Here is an 18,330-nt window from a genome sequence, read left to right as displayed (position 1 = left end):
CTGCACGGTTAATTCTCCTCGCGGGAAAGAGCTTTGGCTCGAACGCTGTGATTTTATAGTAGCGTTGTTGGGCCTATTAGTTATTTTATTTTAAGCCACATATATTCAATTAGAGAGGCGACGTTACCGCCCCCAATCAACCGCGCGTCACTTAGGTAGGGTTTCGATCCTGCTCTTGGCTATATATTGCGCATATTCGCAGAAAGCACTTAGTACCCGCGCCTATACAGCCGTCGCGTTTCATCTCTGGTGCATGAGCCGCCGCGCTGCATGGTCTCGACTGCGATTAGGAACGAGCAACTGAAGTGAAACAACTGAAGTGAAACCTTGACTAAACGTCTGGCTATTATCCGTGGTGACGCGTTCTACTGCACGTCGTGCGAATCAAGTCATGGCCAAGAAGATCGGATTCATCATCGAAGGTGAGAACACGCGAAGGTCCTATTTCCGCATACTGGTGGCGAGGACAGCGCGGACGTGAAGTAGAAAACGCGTCATGCATACGTAGCTACACGTGACTAGAAGCCGGACACGCGCAGAACATCGTTTTTGCAGGACGCAGTGATCTGCTCGTCGTTTTGGTCTTGTTGCTCTGGTCGACGGCTTCGCGGAGTTCCAATGTCTCAACGACGACTGAAACTGTGCCGACGACAATTGAAACAACGTCAACAGCAACAACATCTGTGCTAACAACGCCAACGCCGCCTTGGACAATGCCTGCGCAACGAGGTGGTGACGGCCGGTTCTAATCCTAGGGTCTCGACGCGTTTTTCTCTCTAGCTCTGAGTCTGACTGCTCCTTTTAAATTTTATGTTTATGTTTTTTTTTCACAGTGCCTAGTCAACCGCCAACTAATTTAACAGTCACCCCTATCGATCCTTGTTTTATCTTGTGGAAAAATTGCGGTCTGAGCAAACTTCGTGTTGAGTGGGATCCTCCTCCTGCGGAAGATCGCAATGGAATTATCATTCTTTATGAAATTTACTACATTGGAGCAGAGTTTGATACGGAACTTCATACAGCTAATGTGAGCGGAAACGTTTATTCAATGACGCTATCTGACCTGGAAGAGTACGTAATTTATGACGTCAGAATTCGGGCTTTTACCCACGTCGGTCCCAGCTCTTTCTCTTTGGTTCAGTCTGTTAGAACGTATGCAGGTTAGTATAGTAAGTGGTTCGAAAAACAATAGATTACTGAAGAACTTTTAGCGCCGTCTGAAAGTCCAACGAATATTTCTTTTCTAAACGTCACTTCGAATTCCAGCATAAATGGTTTGTCTGGTCTCAAATTAACCTGGTCTCTTTCTCCAAGGGACGTCAATGGATTCTTTGTTCGAATAGAAATACTCTATGAGTGTTCCCACGCGACCTATGATTATGAGGTGTATAAAACGATATGTGCTTGTAATTGGGATAGTGGCAAGAAATTGGTGACAAACGGAACAGAATTTGTGTTAAACTTAAAAAGGTTCTAATGCGCACTGCCACCTTGGTGTTAATCTGACTCCTTCTCTAGCTACGCGTGGTATGAAATTCATTTGTGGACGATAACGAAAACTGGGCCAACCGGACAAACGATGCGGAGCGATTGGGAAAAGCACGTTGTCCTAACCGCTGAAAACAGTGAGTGCTATAACGATTAAGTTTATTACACATAAATATTCTTTCTGAAGGGCCAGGTAGCGCTCCTCAAAACCTGTCTGTTGCTAAATCACCCGGAAGAAGGGAGCTATTCATAACGTGGAAGGAATTGCCGTGTAAGGAAGTTCACGGCACATTGCAGAAGTATGTAATTTATTATCAACGGGAAGACAAGCCTTTGAACGTCTCAATCTCAATTTCTCCTTCGTCAAATGTATAAATAATCTGGAATGCTATATTTTTGTTACAACCTGGTTACTTTTACAGAATTACACTCTTTCGAATTTGGAGTTCTTCACCGAGTACTCAGTATGGATGCAAGCATTTACAGGCGCCGGTGGTGGGCCTCTCACGGATGTCGTTCAAAATCGAACAGACGGACGTAAGAACGACGTTTTTCATATGTTATTTAATGTCGTTTGTTCCAGCTGCGGCTGTGATTCACACTTGCGAAGCTCTTCAGGGAAATCAAGGCAAAGTGAAGGCGATTCGATTAAATTACACGGACGTTTCTATGTCGGACTGGCGCGGTGAACGTCGAGGATACCGTGTCAATTTGTTCAAGGGAAACAAAGCGGGCATTGGGCAAGTCTTTAGTGATACCAAGTACGTCGGGCAATCGGTCGGTGGATCAGATACCTTGGAGGTTGATGAGTCTACGATTGACTTCGACCAGTGGTACACGGTAACTATGAAAGCTGAAAGTCGCGCTGATTGCGGCCAAACGACCGTCGGTCCGAGCAGCAATCCTTGCCAGTTCCTTATTCCGAGTACGTCTGAACCACGAGGCAAAGGTAAGACACGTACAACGTTGTTTTTCCTCGCTTTTATTTATCATCATTTAGGGAGTATGTCAATGGTCATTGCCGTAGCTCTTTTTGTAGCCGTACTGGTACTAATCGTACTCGTGATTGTCATAATCTGCGTGCGAAAGAGACGTCGTCATGCAAATTTGGAAGTTATTCAACTACAGGAGTTGCAGAACCAACAGTACGACGCCTCCGGAGGAGCTCACTGGCTCATGACGTGGCCAACGTACGACGAATTCCAATTCAGCAAGGATCGACCCAAAATCGAAGACGAACTCGGCGAAGGTCATTTCGGAAAAGTCTACTCCGCCTGGGCCACGGGAATCGTCAAAGACGAAGATAAAACGCGAGTCGCCGTAAAAACGATGGAGCGAGGATCGTCGCAGGAAACGGCCGAAGATTTCCGAAAGGAAATGGAAATCATGATGTACTTCGACCATCCGAACATCGTCCGTCTTCTGGGAATCTGCACGCACGACGAACCACTCTATCTCATCACGGAACTGATGAAACACGGCGATTTGAAGGACTACATTCGAAAAGCTCGTCCCAACGAGATGCATCCGCGTCCTCTTCTCTCGATCGCGCAACTGGTCGACGTCGCCGCTCAGGCGGCATCCGGCGTCGCCTATCTCGCATCGCGCAAGTTCGTTCATCGCGACATCGCGGCGCGAAACTGTCTCGTCGGCGAAAACGACAATCAATTGTCGGTGAAAATCTCCGACTTTTGTATGGCAAGAGACATGTATCAAGGAGAGTATTATCGTCGCAGAGGCGGCACGTTGCCGATTCGATGGATGGCGCCGGAAACGATCGCCTACGGGAAATACACGGTCGAATCGGACGTCTGGTCACTAAGCGTTCTTTTATGGGAGATTTTCGCACTTGGCTATAAACCGTATTTCGGTCGCGACGACGTGATCGGCGGCATTCTTCAGGGTAGCTTGACTTTGGAGTGTCCGCCACTGTGTCCCCGGTCCGTGTTCCAGCTGATGCTTCGCTGTTGGGAGAGGAATCCGTCCGAAAGAATTCAGTCAGGCGACGTGGCCAACGCTTTGCAAGATATGAGAGATTTGTGCGACGATGGCAGCGAAGGGGTTTACGACCTCGCGTTGGATCAAAGGTACGTGTCTAGGAAGAAAGTCGCCGCCGAGCCGAGCAAGACGTCTTCGAGTTATTTAAATATGACGCCGACCCAATCGAAGCCGCCACCCGTTGAAGAGGATTACCTGCCAATGAGTCCTATCACTCCTTCTGGCACCAAATTGGATCCCATGTTTGAAGAAGAAGCTCTATTATTGCCTCGCGATGTTCCTTCGACGAAAAGTGGTGATAAATGTCCTACGATAATCCTTCGTACACCGGCATTCCAACATCGGGACCTGTTACAGGTAAGAAGGATCCTAGTGGAGAATAGGCATTTGAAAATCCGTTGTACACCGGCGCCTCGTCCGAGCCGACAACTTACCTGTAGGCACAGCAACCCTTTCAGTGCACGCGCATAAAACTTTAACAGCACAAATCACTTAGTAGGCACTACTACTACTGAAGTAACATGCACACTACTGATCGTTGGAGTCAATTTTTGTGTCCTAAATGGTTGTAATTTTAGATAGTGAATGTTATAGTTAGTGGCAACAGGCCCTATGAAAAGAGCGTCGTGATTTGCTGTCTCGATTCCGTCTTGTCACGTGCCTGTTCACGAGTACTGTCGTAAGAATAGCTCGAGGTGTCGTAACGCTGCACAAGCTAAAGCAAAGCGATCGTTTTCACTTCGTTTGGTAAGAACTAACGGCGAAATTCTGCTTATGCTGTACCTAATCGACGTAGTCTTGCAGTTTAGCTTAGTTTTTCAAGTCTTTTTCGCAGTTCCTTTCACTGGAACGTGCCCGGAGTCTTCCAAGCCGAATTCGATGAACAGAACGCGGCCTTAGATCGATTCAATCCGACGCAAAGTGTGCCGCATCCGCCAGGAAGCTAGCAATTTGAAATACTTATATAATATGAATTAATAATTCATATTTCAAATTTCATTTATAAGTATTATGAATACTTATAAGTACAAAGTAGCCATCAAAAGAGGTCAGAGGCATTGCGTGACGCTAATGAATCATCTACAACTGCTCTGTTAGAAGCAGGCTATGTCGATCGGGCTTCTTTCATTGGGCTTCTTTCAGTGAAAGTAAACATTGCGTGAGATTTTTCTCTAATTTGGTTTTGTTTCAGCTTTGTGTTCTTGGCCACTTGAACCATCGACACTTGTTCGCTTGCACGAGCGTTTGTCGTGAGCTGAACGTCTTAGGAAACGACCAGTCGCTTTGGGCAGCTCTCTTTCGTCGTTATTTCAAAAGTGACGTCAGCCCAAGATCGACTGTAATCTCTTTGTTATATCGCTCCTTTTTTCTAGAAAAGAAAGAAACGCGGCGACGGTCATGGACTGGAAGAAGGTACTTACGTCGTCATCGAATTAGCGGCACTTGCATCTCTTCTTGTCTGCTAGGAATTCAGATTATGTTTGGAAAAGAAACGAAGTTGCATGGCCCTCCGCCTCGCGTATGGCCAAGCCATGGGACGAGCGTTGGCAGTCCGTACAGTACGGAACGGTACAGTACGGAACGGTACAGTTTCATGAGAATGAGAGGCGGCGAATATGATAGACTACCTTACTCACTGGCATCTCCACTGCGACCGATTCATCCCTATTCGAGGGGTGGGGGCCGAGTGGGGTCATTGTTCCCGCCGACGTGAATATTATAGATTGTATCAAGGCGATTTGGGCCTCCGACTCTCTTTTACAGTAAAGTGGCATGCATTTGACCCCGTCCCCCTCCCCGTCTTTTTCGTTAGCAATTAATCTCCCCCCGTTAGCGCGGTAAGTGGAAGAATAGCTTCAATCCATCATGTAATGAGCCCTGCAACAGGAACTTTGTGTCTAAGACTAGTTGTTATTCAGATGGTCGAACCCGAAGCGTCTCATTGTAGCTAGATAGATATTGACGGCAAAAGGGAACCGATCGGTGCGCGACTCCGTTCTTCGAAGCACGCTGTTTTCTTAGTAAATAAGCTGTGTTTGCGGAAGACCTGGCGTGGTAAATGGCGCGCGGCTTTTTCACAGCAATGTGATGTCGCACGTACCATAGATCTCTCTATTTTATCTATGGTCGCACGGTCGACTCTCCTCATGGGAGAGCTTTGACTCGAACGCGCCCCTTACATGCAGACATGCCTGTTTTTATAACAGCTATTTGTGTGCTTAGCCTTTCATTCAATTAGAGAATCAGGGACGTTTGCTGGTCATACCCTTACCGCCCTCCCGAACCGCGTAGACGTACGTGGAATCGATCTCCTGCTATCAGGCTCAGATATTGCGCATCGTTGCCGAAAGCCCTTGTCCGCACCTACAGTCGTCGGGTTTTCATCTCTAGTCAGCCCCCGCTTGTCTCGCCCGATCAGGAACGAGCAACTGAGGTGCAAGCGAGCTTGACTACCGTGACTCGTTCTACTGTACGTCGTGCGATCAACCAAGTCATGGTCAAATCGAAGGTGAGAACACGCGAAGGTCCTGTTTCCGCATTACTGGTGGCCTCCCTGAGGCCAGGAAAACGCGGAACAAAGCCATACACGTGACCAGCAGCCGGACACGCGCAGAACGTTGTTTTGTAATGGTAGGACGAACGGATTTGCGCGTCGTTCTGGTCTTCAAGTTGCTGCTTTGGTCAGCGGCTTCGCAGACGACTGCTGCGCCAACAGCAACAACATCTTTGCCAACAACGCCAGAGACGGAAAGACCGACGACACTAGAGCCTACAACGCATGGGCCAACGACTGCAACACTTGAGTCTACAACACATGAACCAACGACTCCGACACCACTGGAGCCTACGACAGAGAATCCGACAACAGAGTATCCTACAACACTGGAGCCTACAACGACGTCTGTGCCAACCACAATTGCCACGCCAACGTTGTTCAGAGAAAGTTCGCCGCTTTGGACGACAACAATGCCTCCGGAACAAGGTGGTGACGGTTCAATTAATTAATCGATGCCATTCCTAAATTGCGTTTTTCTCTCTCTAGCTCCCACTGCTTCTCCGCGCAACGTTAGCGGCGTGGTCATCGAATTCAATTCGTCTGTCTCGTCGGTTCTTCTCACCTGGGAGCCGCCTCCGTTTTCTGACGTCGACGGCATTCTCATTGGCTACACCATCTACTATCAGCGAATTGACGAGACGAATCCGTCGGTGTTATACGTCAACGAAACCGAATACACCTTATTTGTTGAATCTTTTGAAGACTATAAGATAACTATAGCAGCTCGAACGAGTGCGGGAGAAGGACCTAAAGGGCCTAGTCCTCCCTTGAAAATAAATAGCGCGAAGGGCCGTACGTTTTTCTATATATGGTGACGTCAAAAATGAATTTTTTTTCTATTTAGTGCCGGACGTTCCGGTCAATGTAACGGCTATGACGAACGGTTCACTTGCTTTGTTGGTGTCATGGAAGCCTCCTATGAAGCCCAATGGAGTCATTGTTGGTTACAGGGTATTGGCTTGTGATTTGGAACTGTGTCATAGCAACGTCACTGATGGAACGACTACGTTTGTCATCTTCGAAGAACTGCGTGCTTTTACGCTGTATCACATCTTTGTCTTTGCGAGGACAAGTGCAGGAGAAGGTTCGTCCAGCTGCAGCAGCGCCTATACGGAACAGACAGGTAAAGGAAACAAAATGACGCGCATTTCAGTGGTGAAATGTAATTTTTTGTTCAGCTCCAAGTGCTCCTCCTCATAATGTCTCTGTTCTTGTCTTGAATTCGACTAGTTTGTACGTATCATGGGACCCGCCTCCCGTTAGCCATCGCAATGGCATCATTGTGTACTACGCGGTTGTGTATGCTACAGTCATGACTGATCGTTCCCAGCTGGTTCCCGGTGAAATGCTCTCACTTACTCTTACCGGATTGAATGAGTTTACTCGTTACAACGTCAGCGTCAGTGCTTTTACCGTAGCTATTGGTCCGGAAAGTTCGCCAATAACGGTGACTACCGACGAAGATGGTTAGAGTACTCGATTCTTCTATATAGTTATGCTTATTGTTTTTTCACAGCGCCTAGTCAACCGCCGACTAATTTAACAGTCACCCCTATTGATCCTTGTTTTAACTATTGGGAAAATTGCGGCCTGAGCAAACTTCAAGTCAAGTGGGATCCTCCTCCTGCGGAAGATCGCAACGGAATTATCATTCTTTATGAAATTTACTACATTGGAGCAGAGTTTGATACGGAACTTCATACAGCTAATGTGAGCGGGAACGTTCAGTCATTGACGCTGACTGGCCTGGAAGAGTACGTCATTTATGACGTCAGAATCCGAGCTTTCACCCACGTTGGTCCCAGCTCTTTCTCTTTGGATCAGTCTGTTAGAACGTATGCAGGTTAGTACAGTAAATGGTTCAAAAAACAATAGATCATTGAAGAAATTTTTTAGCGGCGCCTGCAAGTCCTACAGTTCTTTCTATCCAGAATGTCAGTTCAAATTCCAACATTGACGGTCTGGCTGGTCTCAAAGTGACTTGGTCTAACCCGTCTCCAAGGGATGTCAATGGATTGTTTGTGGGAATACACATTCATTATCAATGTTCTTCCTATGTCATCTATAACAATTTTGCTGATTTCGATGAAGCATACGCCCAAAAAATGTGTGACTGTGAGCATTTTAACGAAAGGATTCTTTTGAATAACGGAACTAAGTTTGTGATAACCAACTTGACAAGGTTCTAATCCTTACCCTTCTCATCTTGCTTATTTGAGACTTGTTTTTTTAGTTACTCATGGTACGACATTTATGTTCTCACGGTGTCTCAAGTTGAACCAGGAGGAAGACGATACGAGAGTGATTGGAATCCAAATATCGTCTTGACAGCAGAAGACAGTAAGGCGAACTCTGATTTGTTATTACTAATATTTTATGTTTTAATAAAAATAGGACCAACTGGTGCTCCTCGGAATTTGTCCGTTGTTGGAACCATTGGAAGAAAGGAGCTTCTAATAACTTGGATGGAACTGCTGTGTACTCTGATCAACGGACTGTTGGAGAAGTACGTCATTTACTATCAAAGAGAGAGCGGGCTCACAGTGCCAAGTGATGTCCAAAATGTGACTGCATCTCCAAGTTCTACGGTACGACTAATTCTCTGATAATCGTAATCTAACTCGCTTAGTAGAATTACACTTTATCAAACTTGGAGTCTTTTGGCGAGTATTCAGTGTGGATGCAGGCTTTCACAGGTGCGGGAGGAGGTCCTCTTACTCCAATTGTCCGAGCTAGAGGTAAGACGTCTTTTTAAAAACCACTGCACGGTTACATTGGTGTATTTCAGTTTGCGGATGTTATTTACCGGGTTCGGTGAGCGAAAATTGTGACCTGACGACGGGCCAATGCTTGTGCCGCGACGGCGCCGAAGGACAAAATTGTGACACGTGCATTCTATCGCAAAAACCATTCGCTAATATAAGCGAATGTCTTGGTACGATAGTCACACAACCGGTTTTTCATTTGACTGCAATCAGAGAATTCTATTTTAGTTCCTGAGTTTTCACCTCAAAATATTACGGCCACCGTCTTATCTTCTACTGCCGTTCTGGTAGAGTGGTCTTCTTTGAATGATTTCAACGTTTCTGGCTACAACATATACTATCGGGCAGACGGGGAATCGCTGCGAAGACGATACGACGTCGATGACGTCGATGCGTTCAACGCCACGCTGACAGGTCTTCGTCCTTTTACCAACTACACGATCACAATGGATGCGGCTACCGAAGAAGGCTTGAGTCCGGAGGGACCGGATCCTCCTCTGAGAGTTCGGACGGAAGAGGACGGTCAGATAGATAATTCACATTTGCATTGTTCTTTCATGATTGACCTTCTCGTAGTTCCTAAAGCACCGCGTCTGTTGTCAGTTACCCGGAACTGTCGCGGCTGCAGACCGGCTCGGCTTATCGTTCGTTGGGCAACTCTCTCTGTTGCCGATCGGAATGGAGTGATCACTGCTTATGAGATTAACTACGTAGGAGATGAATTCGATACCGATCCGCATTCTGTCAATGTCAGCGGAAGCGATACTTCTTTGGCTCTATCTGGCCTTGAGGAGTACGTAGTTTATGACGTCAAAGTTCGAGCCTATACTAGCGTTGGTCCGGGTCATTTTTCTGCGAATGTTTCTGCAACAACTTACGGAGGTTTGTAAAGAATTTTGTCATTTTTAATTTTGAGTTTCATCTTTTAGCTGATCCTGCAAGTACGGTAATTCTTTCTGTCCAAAACGTTAGTTCAAATTCAAGCATTGACGGTCTCGCTGGTCTCAAAGTGACTTGGTCTAACCCGTCTCCAAGAGATGTCAATGGATTGTTTGTGGGAATACGTATTGATTTCTGTTGTTCTTCCTACGTCTACTATAACGGTTTTGGACCAGAAGGATATGCTCAAATGATGTGTGACTGCGATTATCATAACGAAATGTTTTTTTTGAAGAATGGAACTGAGTTTGTGATCACCAACTTGACAAGGTTCTAATCTTTACCTCCTTCCTCTCCTTGATGCTCTTGGGACTTGTTTCTAGTTACTCGTGGTACGACGTTATTGTTCGCGCGGTATCTCAAGATGGACCAGGAGGAAGAGAATACTACGGCGATTGGAATCCAAGGATTGTCTTGACAGCAGAAGACAGTAAGGCAAAGTCTGATTTACATTTGCCAGTATTTATGTTTTATTGAATAAGGACCAACTGGCGTTCCTCGGAATTTGTCCGTTGCTGGAACCGTTGGAAGAAAGGAGCTCCTAATATCTTGGATCGAACTGCTGTGTACTCTGATCAACGGACTGTTGGAGAAGTACGTCATTTACTATCAAAGACAGATTGGGCCAGCCGCGCCAAGTGATGTCCAATCCGTAGCTGTATCTCCAAGTTCTACAGTACGGCTAATTCTCAACTACTAATCGCAATCTAAACCGTGTTGTAGAATTACACTTTGTCAAACTTGGAGTCTTTTGGCGAGTATTCAGTGTGGATGCAGGCATTCACGGGTGCCGGAGGAGGTCCTCTTACTAAAGCGCGGACAACTAGAGGTAAAGCGTCTCTTATCGTTACACGCAGCTAAGTTGAAGTGTTTTCAGTTTGCGAATGTTATTTACCGGGTTCGGTAAGCGAAAATTGTGACCTGACAACTGGCCAATGCTTGTGCCGCGATGGCGCCGAAGGACAAAATTGTGACACGTGCATTCTATCGCAAAAACCATTCGCTAATATAAGCGAATGTCTTGGTACGATAGTCACACAACCGGGTTTTCATTTGACTGCAATCAGAAAATTTCATTTTAGTTCTTGAGTTTTCACCTCAAAATATTACGGCCACCGTCTTATCTTCTACTACCATTCTGATAGAGTGGTCTCCTTTGAACAATTCCAACGTTTCTAGCTACAACATATATTATCGGGCGGATGGAGAGTCGCTGCGAAGACGATACGACGTTGATGACGTCAATGCGTACAACGCAACGCTGAGAGGTCTTAGTCCTTTTACCAGCTACACGATCACGATGGATGCGGCTACCGGAGAAGACTTGAGTCCGGAAGGACCGGATCCTCCTCTGAGAGTTCGAACGGAAGAGGACGGTGAAATAGATAATTCACATTTGCATTGTTCTTCCATGATTGACTTTCTCGTAGTTCCTAAAGCACCGCGTCTGTTGTCAGTTTCTCGGTACCGTGACTACGCGAGTCCGGCTTATCTTATCGTTCGTTGGGAAACTCTCTCTGTCGCTGATCAGAATGGAGTGATCACTGCTTATGAGATTAACTACGTAGGAGACGAATTCGATACCGATCCTCATTCTGTCAATGTGAGCGGAAGCGTTACTTCTTTGACTCTATCTGGCCTGGAGGAGTACGTAGTTTATGACGTCAAAGTTCGAGCCTATACAAGCGTTGGTCCGGGTCCTTTCTCTGCAGAACTCTCTGCAAGAACTTACGGAGGTTTGTAAGGAATGTCTCTTTCTTTATCTACATTAGATTGGGATGTTCTAGCTCCTCCTGCAAGTCCGACAATTCTTTCTATCCAGAACGTCAGTTCAAGTTCAAGCATTGACGGTCTGGCTGGTCTCAAAGTGACTTGGTCTAACCCGTCTCCAAGGGATGTCAATGGATTGTTTGTGGAAACGCACATTTCTTATTACTGCTCTTCCACTTACTACTCCTCTTCCGAGGAGAGAGAAGTTCAAATGATGTGTGATTGCGAATATTATGGCAACGGCAACAACGCTCATGTGCAAAACGAAAGGGAATTTGTGATCACCAACTTGACAAGGTTCTAATCTTTACCTCCTCTCCTTGATGATCTTAGGATATGTTTCTAGTTACTCGTGGTACGACGTTTTTCTTTACGCGGTGTCTCAAGATGGACCAGGAGGAAGAAAGTATTACGGTGATTGGAATACAAATATCGTTTTGACAGCACAAGACAGTAAGGCGAACTCTGATTTGTAATAACTAATACTTATGTTCTAATCAATAAGGACCAACTGGCGTTCCTCGGAATTTGTCCGTTGTTGGAACCGTTGGAAGAAAGGAGCTTCTAATAACTTGGACCGAACTGCTGTGTACTCTGATCAACGGACTGTTGGAGAAGTACGTCATTTACTATCAAAGAGAGAGCGGGCTCGCAGTGCCAAGTGATGTCCAAAATGTGACTGCATCTCCAAGTTCTACGGTACGACTAATTCTCAACTGATAATCGCAATCTAACCCGTGTTGTAGAATTACACTTTGTCAAAGTTGAAGTCTTTTGGCGAGTATTCAGTGTGGATGCAAGCATTCACAGGTGCGGGAGGAGGTCCTCTTACTCCCGTTGTCAAAGCGCGGACAACTAGAGGTAAAGCGTCTCTTATAGTTACACGCAGCTAAGTTGAAGTGTTTTCAGTTTGCGAATGTTATTTACCGGGTTCGGTGAGCGAAAATTGTAACCTGACAACGGGCCAATGTTTGTGCCGCGACGGTGCCGATGGACAGAAGTGCGACACGTGCATTCTATCACAAAAGCCATTCGCAAATATCACCGAATGTCTCGGTACGAGTCGTAGTAACAATTGCACAAATCGAACATTTTTATTTCTATAGAAACAATTGACAACACTCCTTTTAACTGCCTCGATCCTCCTCGAAGATGGCCAAATCAGTGCAACGACGTGGCTCTACCATCGCGACCGCCAGCTCGCCTTCACGTCAGTGCAACGGTACTGTCCGGCGACAGCGCTCTTCGAGATCACGTCAGCGTGTATTGGAACGGGTGGACGTGCTTCTTCACGTGTCCACTAACGTACACGTGGAAAGTCTATATTCTCGTGCGTCGAGACAGCTTCCTCGTGATGCCGCCTCGATTTAGTCAGTCTCACCGAATCGATCATCAACCCGTTCGTTATCCCATTTTCATTCATCCGTTCTCGGGAATGAATCTGATTGAATTGACGGTCGCTCACGGTTCCCATACCTCAATCGTTCGAAGTCTTATCTTGGTAGACACAGTGGAAGGTTCCTCGGTTGCTTTATCGACTCGTCACAAGCTTCAGTTCACATCGGCCAAATACAAAAACTGGCAAACGGATCAACGTCGACAAGATCTTAGTGTTAGCTGGGAAAACCATTTCTACAACACGTACATCAAGAAAAATCCGTCACTGCTATTTCCTATTGAACGACCTCAGTTTGGATACGACGTCGTCACGCCGCCACTGTCCTTCTCCGGCATCCAAACGTATAATTACTCGGGAATTACGTCTTTCGGACTGTCGCTTTATCAGAAGAACGCTACCTATCAGCGGCTGATTTCATCTCAGAATGTCACCGCTCTAGAACAGAATTGGGTCTATCGTCATCCGAAGCCCTTTGAATCGGGCGAAACGTACGAAGTTGAGATGACGGCAAAAGATATCTTTGGACATCAGGCGTTCAGTTCGGCTTTGGTTTACACAGACTTCACTCCGCCGTCGATCACCGACGTTATCGTGTGGAAACGCGAGCAGAGTCCTATCAGAGATTTAGATCTTTGCTCGGAAGGTCGAACTGGATCGGTGTTCACTCTCGAACTGAGGGCAATGGACAAAGAGAGCGGAATTGAAACGATCGAGTGGACTATCTCAAAGACAAAGAGTTCGACGACGAGCGAAGGACGCGGTACAATTACTTCGCAAATTCAGGTATGCAGCGTTAAAAAATTGGACACTCATAAGTGATCTTTGGCTTTCTGATTGTCTAGTCTCAATGTCTTGATCGTGACGAGTCTTGCTATTGCGCTACCGACGGTGTGTGCGTTTTGAAAACGTTCACGTCTGTGCTTCAAGGATTGGAAACTCTTTTGAATAGCGACAGGTTCTACTTATCGATTCGGGCCAATAGCCGATCTGGATTGACATCCACACCGTGGGAGAAAGAAAATCCTCTACCAAAGAAAGCGGGAATATCTCCCACACTCAAAAGCTTGACACCAGCCAGCAGAACAATGAAGGTTACGTGGTCTCTAGGCGGCTCTCCAACGAGATTTCTTGTGATTGCCTGCCGAAAAGATTTAATGACAGAAGAATGCGTCACTTGTTTGGAAGTGAGCGTTGACGGATCGCAACGTGAAGCAGAGGTCGAAAATTTAGAGCCCGTGACTAATTATCGAGTCCAAATTGAAGCGTTTGACGGAGATAACTCTAGCTTGAGTGCAGCTGACGAGGCAAAGACGCAAGAAGACAGTGAGTCCATTTAGAAGGGAATTTCGTGTACAAACTGTCGGTGATTTGTGTAGGTCCGGATGGGAGTCCTATCGATATTGCGGTCACGACTCTACCTAATAAAGAAGCTCGTGTCGTATGGAAACCACCTGATCGGTTTGAACAGAACGGCAAAATCACGAAATACAAAGTAGCGGTCGAGATCGAAGACAGTTTAGGTCAGTGGGTTTTGGCACAAGCCGAAATCGCCACCGTCGCACCGCAGACGAACGCAACAGTGAGAAATCTGTTCTCTGGACGAAAGTATCGAATACGAGTTAGCGCTGCAACGGCGATTGGCTTCGGGCCACTGTCAGACCCCTACGAATTCACCACTCCGGAAGACGGTAAAAAAGCAAATATCTAATGTCTAATGATTTTTCTGCATTTACCATTTGTTCACAGTTCCCGATGAGCCTCCAGCAAACGTTTCTCTGGCTCGCGCCACAAAAAGCAGCGTACGGATTTCTTGGGAAGCGATACCTAGTGGTAGTCGCAACGGTATTCTTCGCGACTACGTCGTCACGTACGTCGCTCAGAAGGGCGGCGAAGCGGAGAAAACAGTAACAGTGCGCGGAACAGAGACGTCGGCTACGCTTAGCGGCCTTTTACCGTACACGTTTTATATCGTCAAAGTGAGCGGTAGAACAAACAAGGGCCTCGGACCGGTCAGCGACGATCTTACAGTGCGGACGAGTGAAGACGGTAAGGAGTACGGTAACGGTAATAGTTTTGAATTATGGAGACTTTATTTCTTCGTGTAGTTCCTGGTCCTCCTTCTGTTGGACGGGCTGATCCTGTGAGCTCGACGGCGATCTCTCTGAGCTGGACGGCACCGTCGGAACCTCGCGGGGAGATTTTGGACTATCGCATTTTCGTATTCTCGTCGTCAAATCGTCGTCGGCGCGATTTGACGTCGTTGGTCTCTGTTGCCAACTTCACGGTTCAAAGAGACGAAAGTAACATCATCATAACAAACCTTACGGAAGGAACGAACTATTCGATCTACATGCGAGCACGAACGTCGCAGGGACTAGGCGAGAAGACCGCTCTCGTTCACGTCGTTACTCTGAAGCAAAGTTAGTAAATAATTCGTATTGCTTTTCATTATTTGATTGTTCTTTATTTTTAGTTCCTGGAGCTCCACGAGGACTGACAGCAAGGTCAGGTACACCGGAAAGCATCTCAGTGTCGTGGCTAGCTCCGTCCGCTGGCAAAATCTCGCGCTACGTAATAGTCTACAGTGCAGATGATGAGAAAGGAGAGAAGCAAAACGTGACGACGAGAGATGAGTCTTACGTACTCGATCGTTTGTCTCCGTACACTTACTATCGGATTGAAGTGAAGACCGAAGGTGGAAATGCAAGTGCCGTCACATTTGCCTATACACTCGAAGGAAGTACGTGTATAGAAGATGGAGTATGATTATTTATTTTTTCCCTGTCACGCAGCTCCTGGTCCGCTTGGATCGTTTCGAATTCCCAACGTCGGCGCATCGTCCGTCCTTCTCGAATGGGAGCTGCCTAGGTCACCAAACGGTCGGATCGCTTATTCGTATCGCATTACTGAAACGGCAACGGGATGGACAAAAGACGTGGATCTGCGTCCGGACGAACTCGGCTTGCCGGATGGCCGATTCTTTCGATGGAGAGTCGCCGATTTGACAGGATACACAGAATATCAGTTGTCCATGCGAGCCTTCAACATTCTCTACGATCACCGAGGTCCTACGTCAGACTTACTTGTCATCCGCACCAATCAAGGAAGTAGGAACTGATAACGAGATTTATTATTTATGATTTGATTGGGTTTTTAGAGCCGGGTCCACCTGATGCCGTTCGGGTCGATGCGACGAGACGAGCGAGTCTACTCGTTTCGTGGTCTCCGTCGAAGAAACCCAACGGCATTATCACCGAGTACGAGATCACCACGCAGTGGGCCAACGCAACAGGAACGCCAAAAATATTCACAATCATTCACCAGAACAATCCAACGGCACGATTTCAAGAAGTAGAAGGACTCGAATATCCGGCACAGTACTCTGTCATTATTCGAGCAAAGACGATCTCAGGAGAGGGAGCCGGCAGCAAGCCGATCCTAATGTTCACGAAACTTGTAGATCCCGATGATAGAACACCGCGCAACGTCACTCATTGGAATCTTACGTCGACGTCGGTGACTTTGAATTGGGAGCGACCGTTACACCCGAATCTGCTGAACTATACACTCACTGTTCAACAGATAGACAGACCTATTCGCTTCTCTACGCGAGTTATCAATGCCAATGAGACGAGTGCAAGTGTGGAAAATTTGACGCCGAATACGCTTTTTTTGGCTACGCTTGTTGCCGGTTACGCGGACGGATCGCTCGGAGACGTATCTGACCTTCATTATTTTCAGACGCCTTCATCTGGTAAGCTAATTTTGAAAACGTTTTATTTGATTGTGAAAATCGTTGTTAGCTCCATCGTCCCCTCCGCGAAATTTCACTGTTAGTCGAACGAACGAAAGCTCGACGCTTCTTCTGAGTTGGATTTCGCCTTTGGAATCTGACTTGAACGGCGTGTTGTGCGGCTACGTCGCGCGGTACTGGCCGCTCAACAGTCTCGATAGCAAACCGTCTAAAACAGACTTTGACGCTGGAGATCACGAAGCGCTGCTTACTGAACTAACGCCGTACACTGTATATCACGTAGGAATCGCGGCAGAAACGTGTAGCGTCGATGCGGAAGGCCCTTTCGCTTCTGGAAAAAACAGAACTGGAGAAGGAGGTTTGTCTCGCAATAAGTAATTATTTCATTTATTCAACTATCGAATTCTTTTAAGTACCTGATAAACCAAACATTGCCGTGGTCGGCAAGAATTCGACGTGGGTGAAACTCTCGTGGACAGTCGAGCCTAATGGAATTCTATTTCGAGTGGAAGCAAACATATCGTCTGATCAAGGTCACGTATACAAAACGACGAACGTGACTGGTGAAGCTGAATTCTTTGGCCTCGAGCCTTACCATCTCTATACCGTGCGTATTCGAGCGCATTCTGGGCGAGGAGCGGGTGCATTTGGAACTCGAAACGTTTCAACTTGCGCAGCAGGTATGCATGTGCTCAAATGACAATTGAGTATGTTATTTAATGTCGTTTGTTCCAGCTCCCCTGTCTGCGGCTGTGATTCACACTTGCGAAGCTCTTCAGGGAAATCAAGACAAAGTGAAGGCGATTCGATTAAATTACACGGACGTTTCTATGTCGGACTGGCGCGGTGAACGTCGAGGATACCGTGTCAATTTGTTCAAAGGAAACGAAACGGGCATTGGGCAAGTCTTTAGTGATACCAAGTACGTCGGACAATCGGTCGGTGGATCAGATACCTTGGAGGTCGATGAGTCTACGATTGACTTCGACCAGTGGTACACGGTAACTATGGAAGCTGAAAGTCGCGCCGATTGCGGACAAACGACCGTCGGTCCGAGCAGCGATCCTTGCCAGTTCCTTATTCCGAGTACGTCTGAACCACGAGGTAAGACATGTACAACGTTGTTTTTTCTCGCTTTTATTTATCATCATTTAGGGAGTGATGATATGTCAATGGTCATTGCTGTAGCTGTTTCTGTAGCCGTACTGGTACTAATCGTACTCGTGATTGTTATCATCTGCGTGCGAAAGAGACGTCGTCAGGCAAATTTGGAAGTTATTCAATTGAAAGACCCCTACTTAGATATGAGTGGTGGCAATGTTTCTTCGACGATTCCAACATCGGGACCCGTTGCAGAACATGCATTCGAAAATCCGTCGTTCACCGGCGGCGTCTCGTCGGAGCCGACAATTTACCTGTAGGCACATGCAGCAATTAACCTTTTCATTGCACGCGCATACAGCTTTAGCAGCACGAATCACTTAGTAGGCACTGCTACTGGGGCCTTCTACTGGTAGCCATTAGTAACTGCACTACGGATTGTTGGAGTCAATATTTTAATTATAGACAGTGAATGTTATAGTGTTAGTGGCAACGGGCAGGACTAGCGTATTATCTCGAGTACTGTCAATCATAAGAATAGCTTGAGTTGTGTCACCGT

At 46.6% G+C, this 18,330-nt stretch overlaps 2 protein-coding genes across 4 annotated transcripts; both read left to right on the top strand.

The window, feature by feature from the left end:
• Positions 1 to 220: 220 nt before the first annotated feature.
• LOC136199642 (uncharacterized) lies at positions 221 to 5,224 on the top strand. Of its 2 annotated transcripts, XM_065989892.1 has the most exons (14): positions 221 to 422; positions 556 to 729; positions 834 to 1,160; positions 1,212 to 1,274; positions 1,344 to 1,470; positions 1,519 to 1,625; positions 1,676 to 1,857; positions 1,911 to 2,025; positions 2,072 to 2,437; positions 2,489 to 4,233; positions 4,291 to 4,534; positions 4,585 to 4,802; positions 4,860 to 4,899; positions 4,953 to 5,224. In XM_065989892.1, the coding sequence occupies exons 1-10, from the start codon at positions 392 to 394 to the stop codon at positions 3,955 to 3,957; spliced, it is 2,961 nt and encodes a 986-aa protein (XP_065845964.1). In that variant the 5' UTR covers positions 221 to 391; the 3' UTR covers positions 3,958 to 4,233; positions 4,291 to 4,534; positions 4,585 to 4,802; positions 4,860 to 4,899; positions 4,953 to 5,224. The 2 variants fall into 2 exon arrangements, with proteins under 2 accessions (XP_065845964.1, XP_065845963.1); XM_065989891.1 differs by having other exon boundaries at positions 1,212 to 1,470.
• A 555-nt stretch (positions 5,225 to 5,779) lies between these two features.
• Positions 5,780 to 18,326, top strand: LOC136199637 (usherin-like). 2 transcript variants are annotated; one of them, XM_065989884.1, is made up of 37 exons: positions 5,780 to 5,995; positions 6,122 to 6,469; positions 6,530 to 6,835; positions 6,888 to 7,166; positions 7,222 to 7,509; positions 7,560 to 7,886; positions 7,940 to 8,225; positions 8,277 to 8,383; positions 8,438 to 8,631; positions 8,676 to 8,781; positions 8,832 to 8,978; positions 9,037 to 9,330; positions 9,385 to 9,690; positions 9,738 to 10,017; positions 10,071 to 10,177; positions 10,230 to 10,423; positions 10,471 to 10,576; positions 10,625 to 10,771; positions 10,830 to 11,123; positions 11,178 to 11,483; positions 11,535 to 11,814; positions 11,864 to 11,970; positions 12,023 to 12,216; positions 12,264 to 12,378; positions 12,427 to 12,573; positions 12,624 to 13,699; positions 13,759 to 14,239; positions 14,293 to 14,604; positions 14,663 to 14,962; positions 15,022 to 15,336; positions 15,390 to 15,656; positions 15,709 to 16,023; positions 16,074 to 16,670; positions 16,720 to 17,028; positions 17,084 to 17,350; positions 17,406 to 17,774; positions 17,826 to 18,326. In XM_065989884.1, the coding sequence occupies exons 2-37, from the start codon at positions 6,454 to 6,456 to the stop codon at positions 18,089 to 18,091; spliced, it is 9,807 nt and encodes a 3,268-aa protein (XP_065845956.1). In that variant the 5' UTR covers positions 5,780 to 5,995; positions 6,122 to 6,453; the 3' UTR covers positions 18,092 to 18,326. The 2 variants fall into 2 exon arrangements, with proteins under 2 accessions (XP_065845956.1, XP_065845957.1); XM_065989885.1 differs by lacking the exons at positions 10,230 to 10,423; positions 10,471 to 10,576; positions 10,625 to 10,771; ... (2 more) ...; positions 11,535 to 11,814; positions 11,864 to 11,970.
• Positions 18,327 to 18,330: the final 4 nt, after the last annotated feature.

This window comes from Oscarella lobularis, chromosome 1 (genome assembly GCF_947507565.1).
Source record: "Oscarella lobularis chromosome 1, ooOscLobu1.1, whole genome shotgun sequence".
NCBI classification, from domain to species: domain Eukaryota; kingdom Metazoa; phylum Porifera; class Homoscleromorpha; order Homosclerophorida; family Oscarellidae; genus Oscarella; species Oscarella lobularis.
Note: the sequence above shows the minus strand (reverse complement) of the source record. Positions and strands in the feature narration are given on the sequence as shown.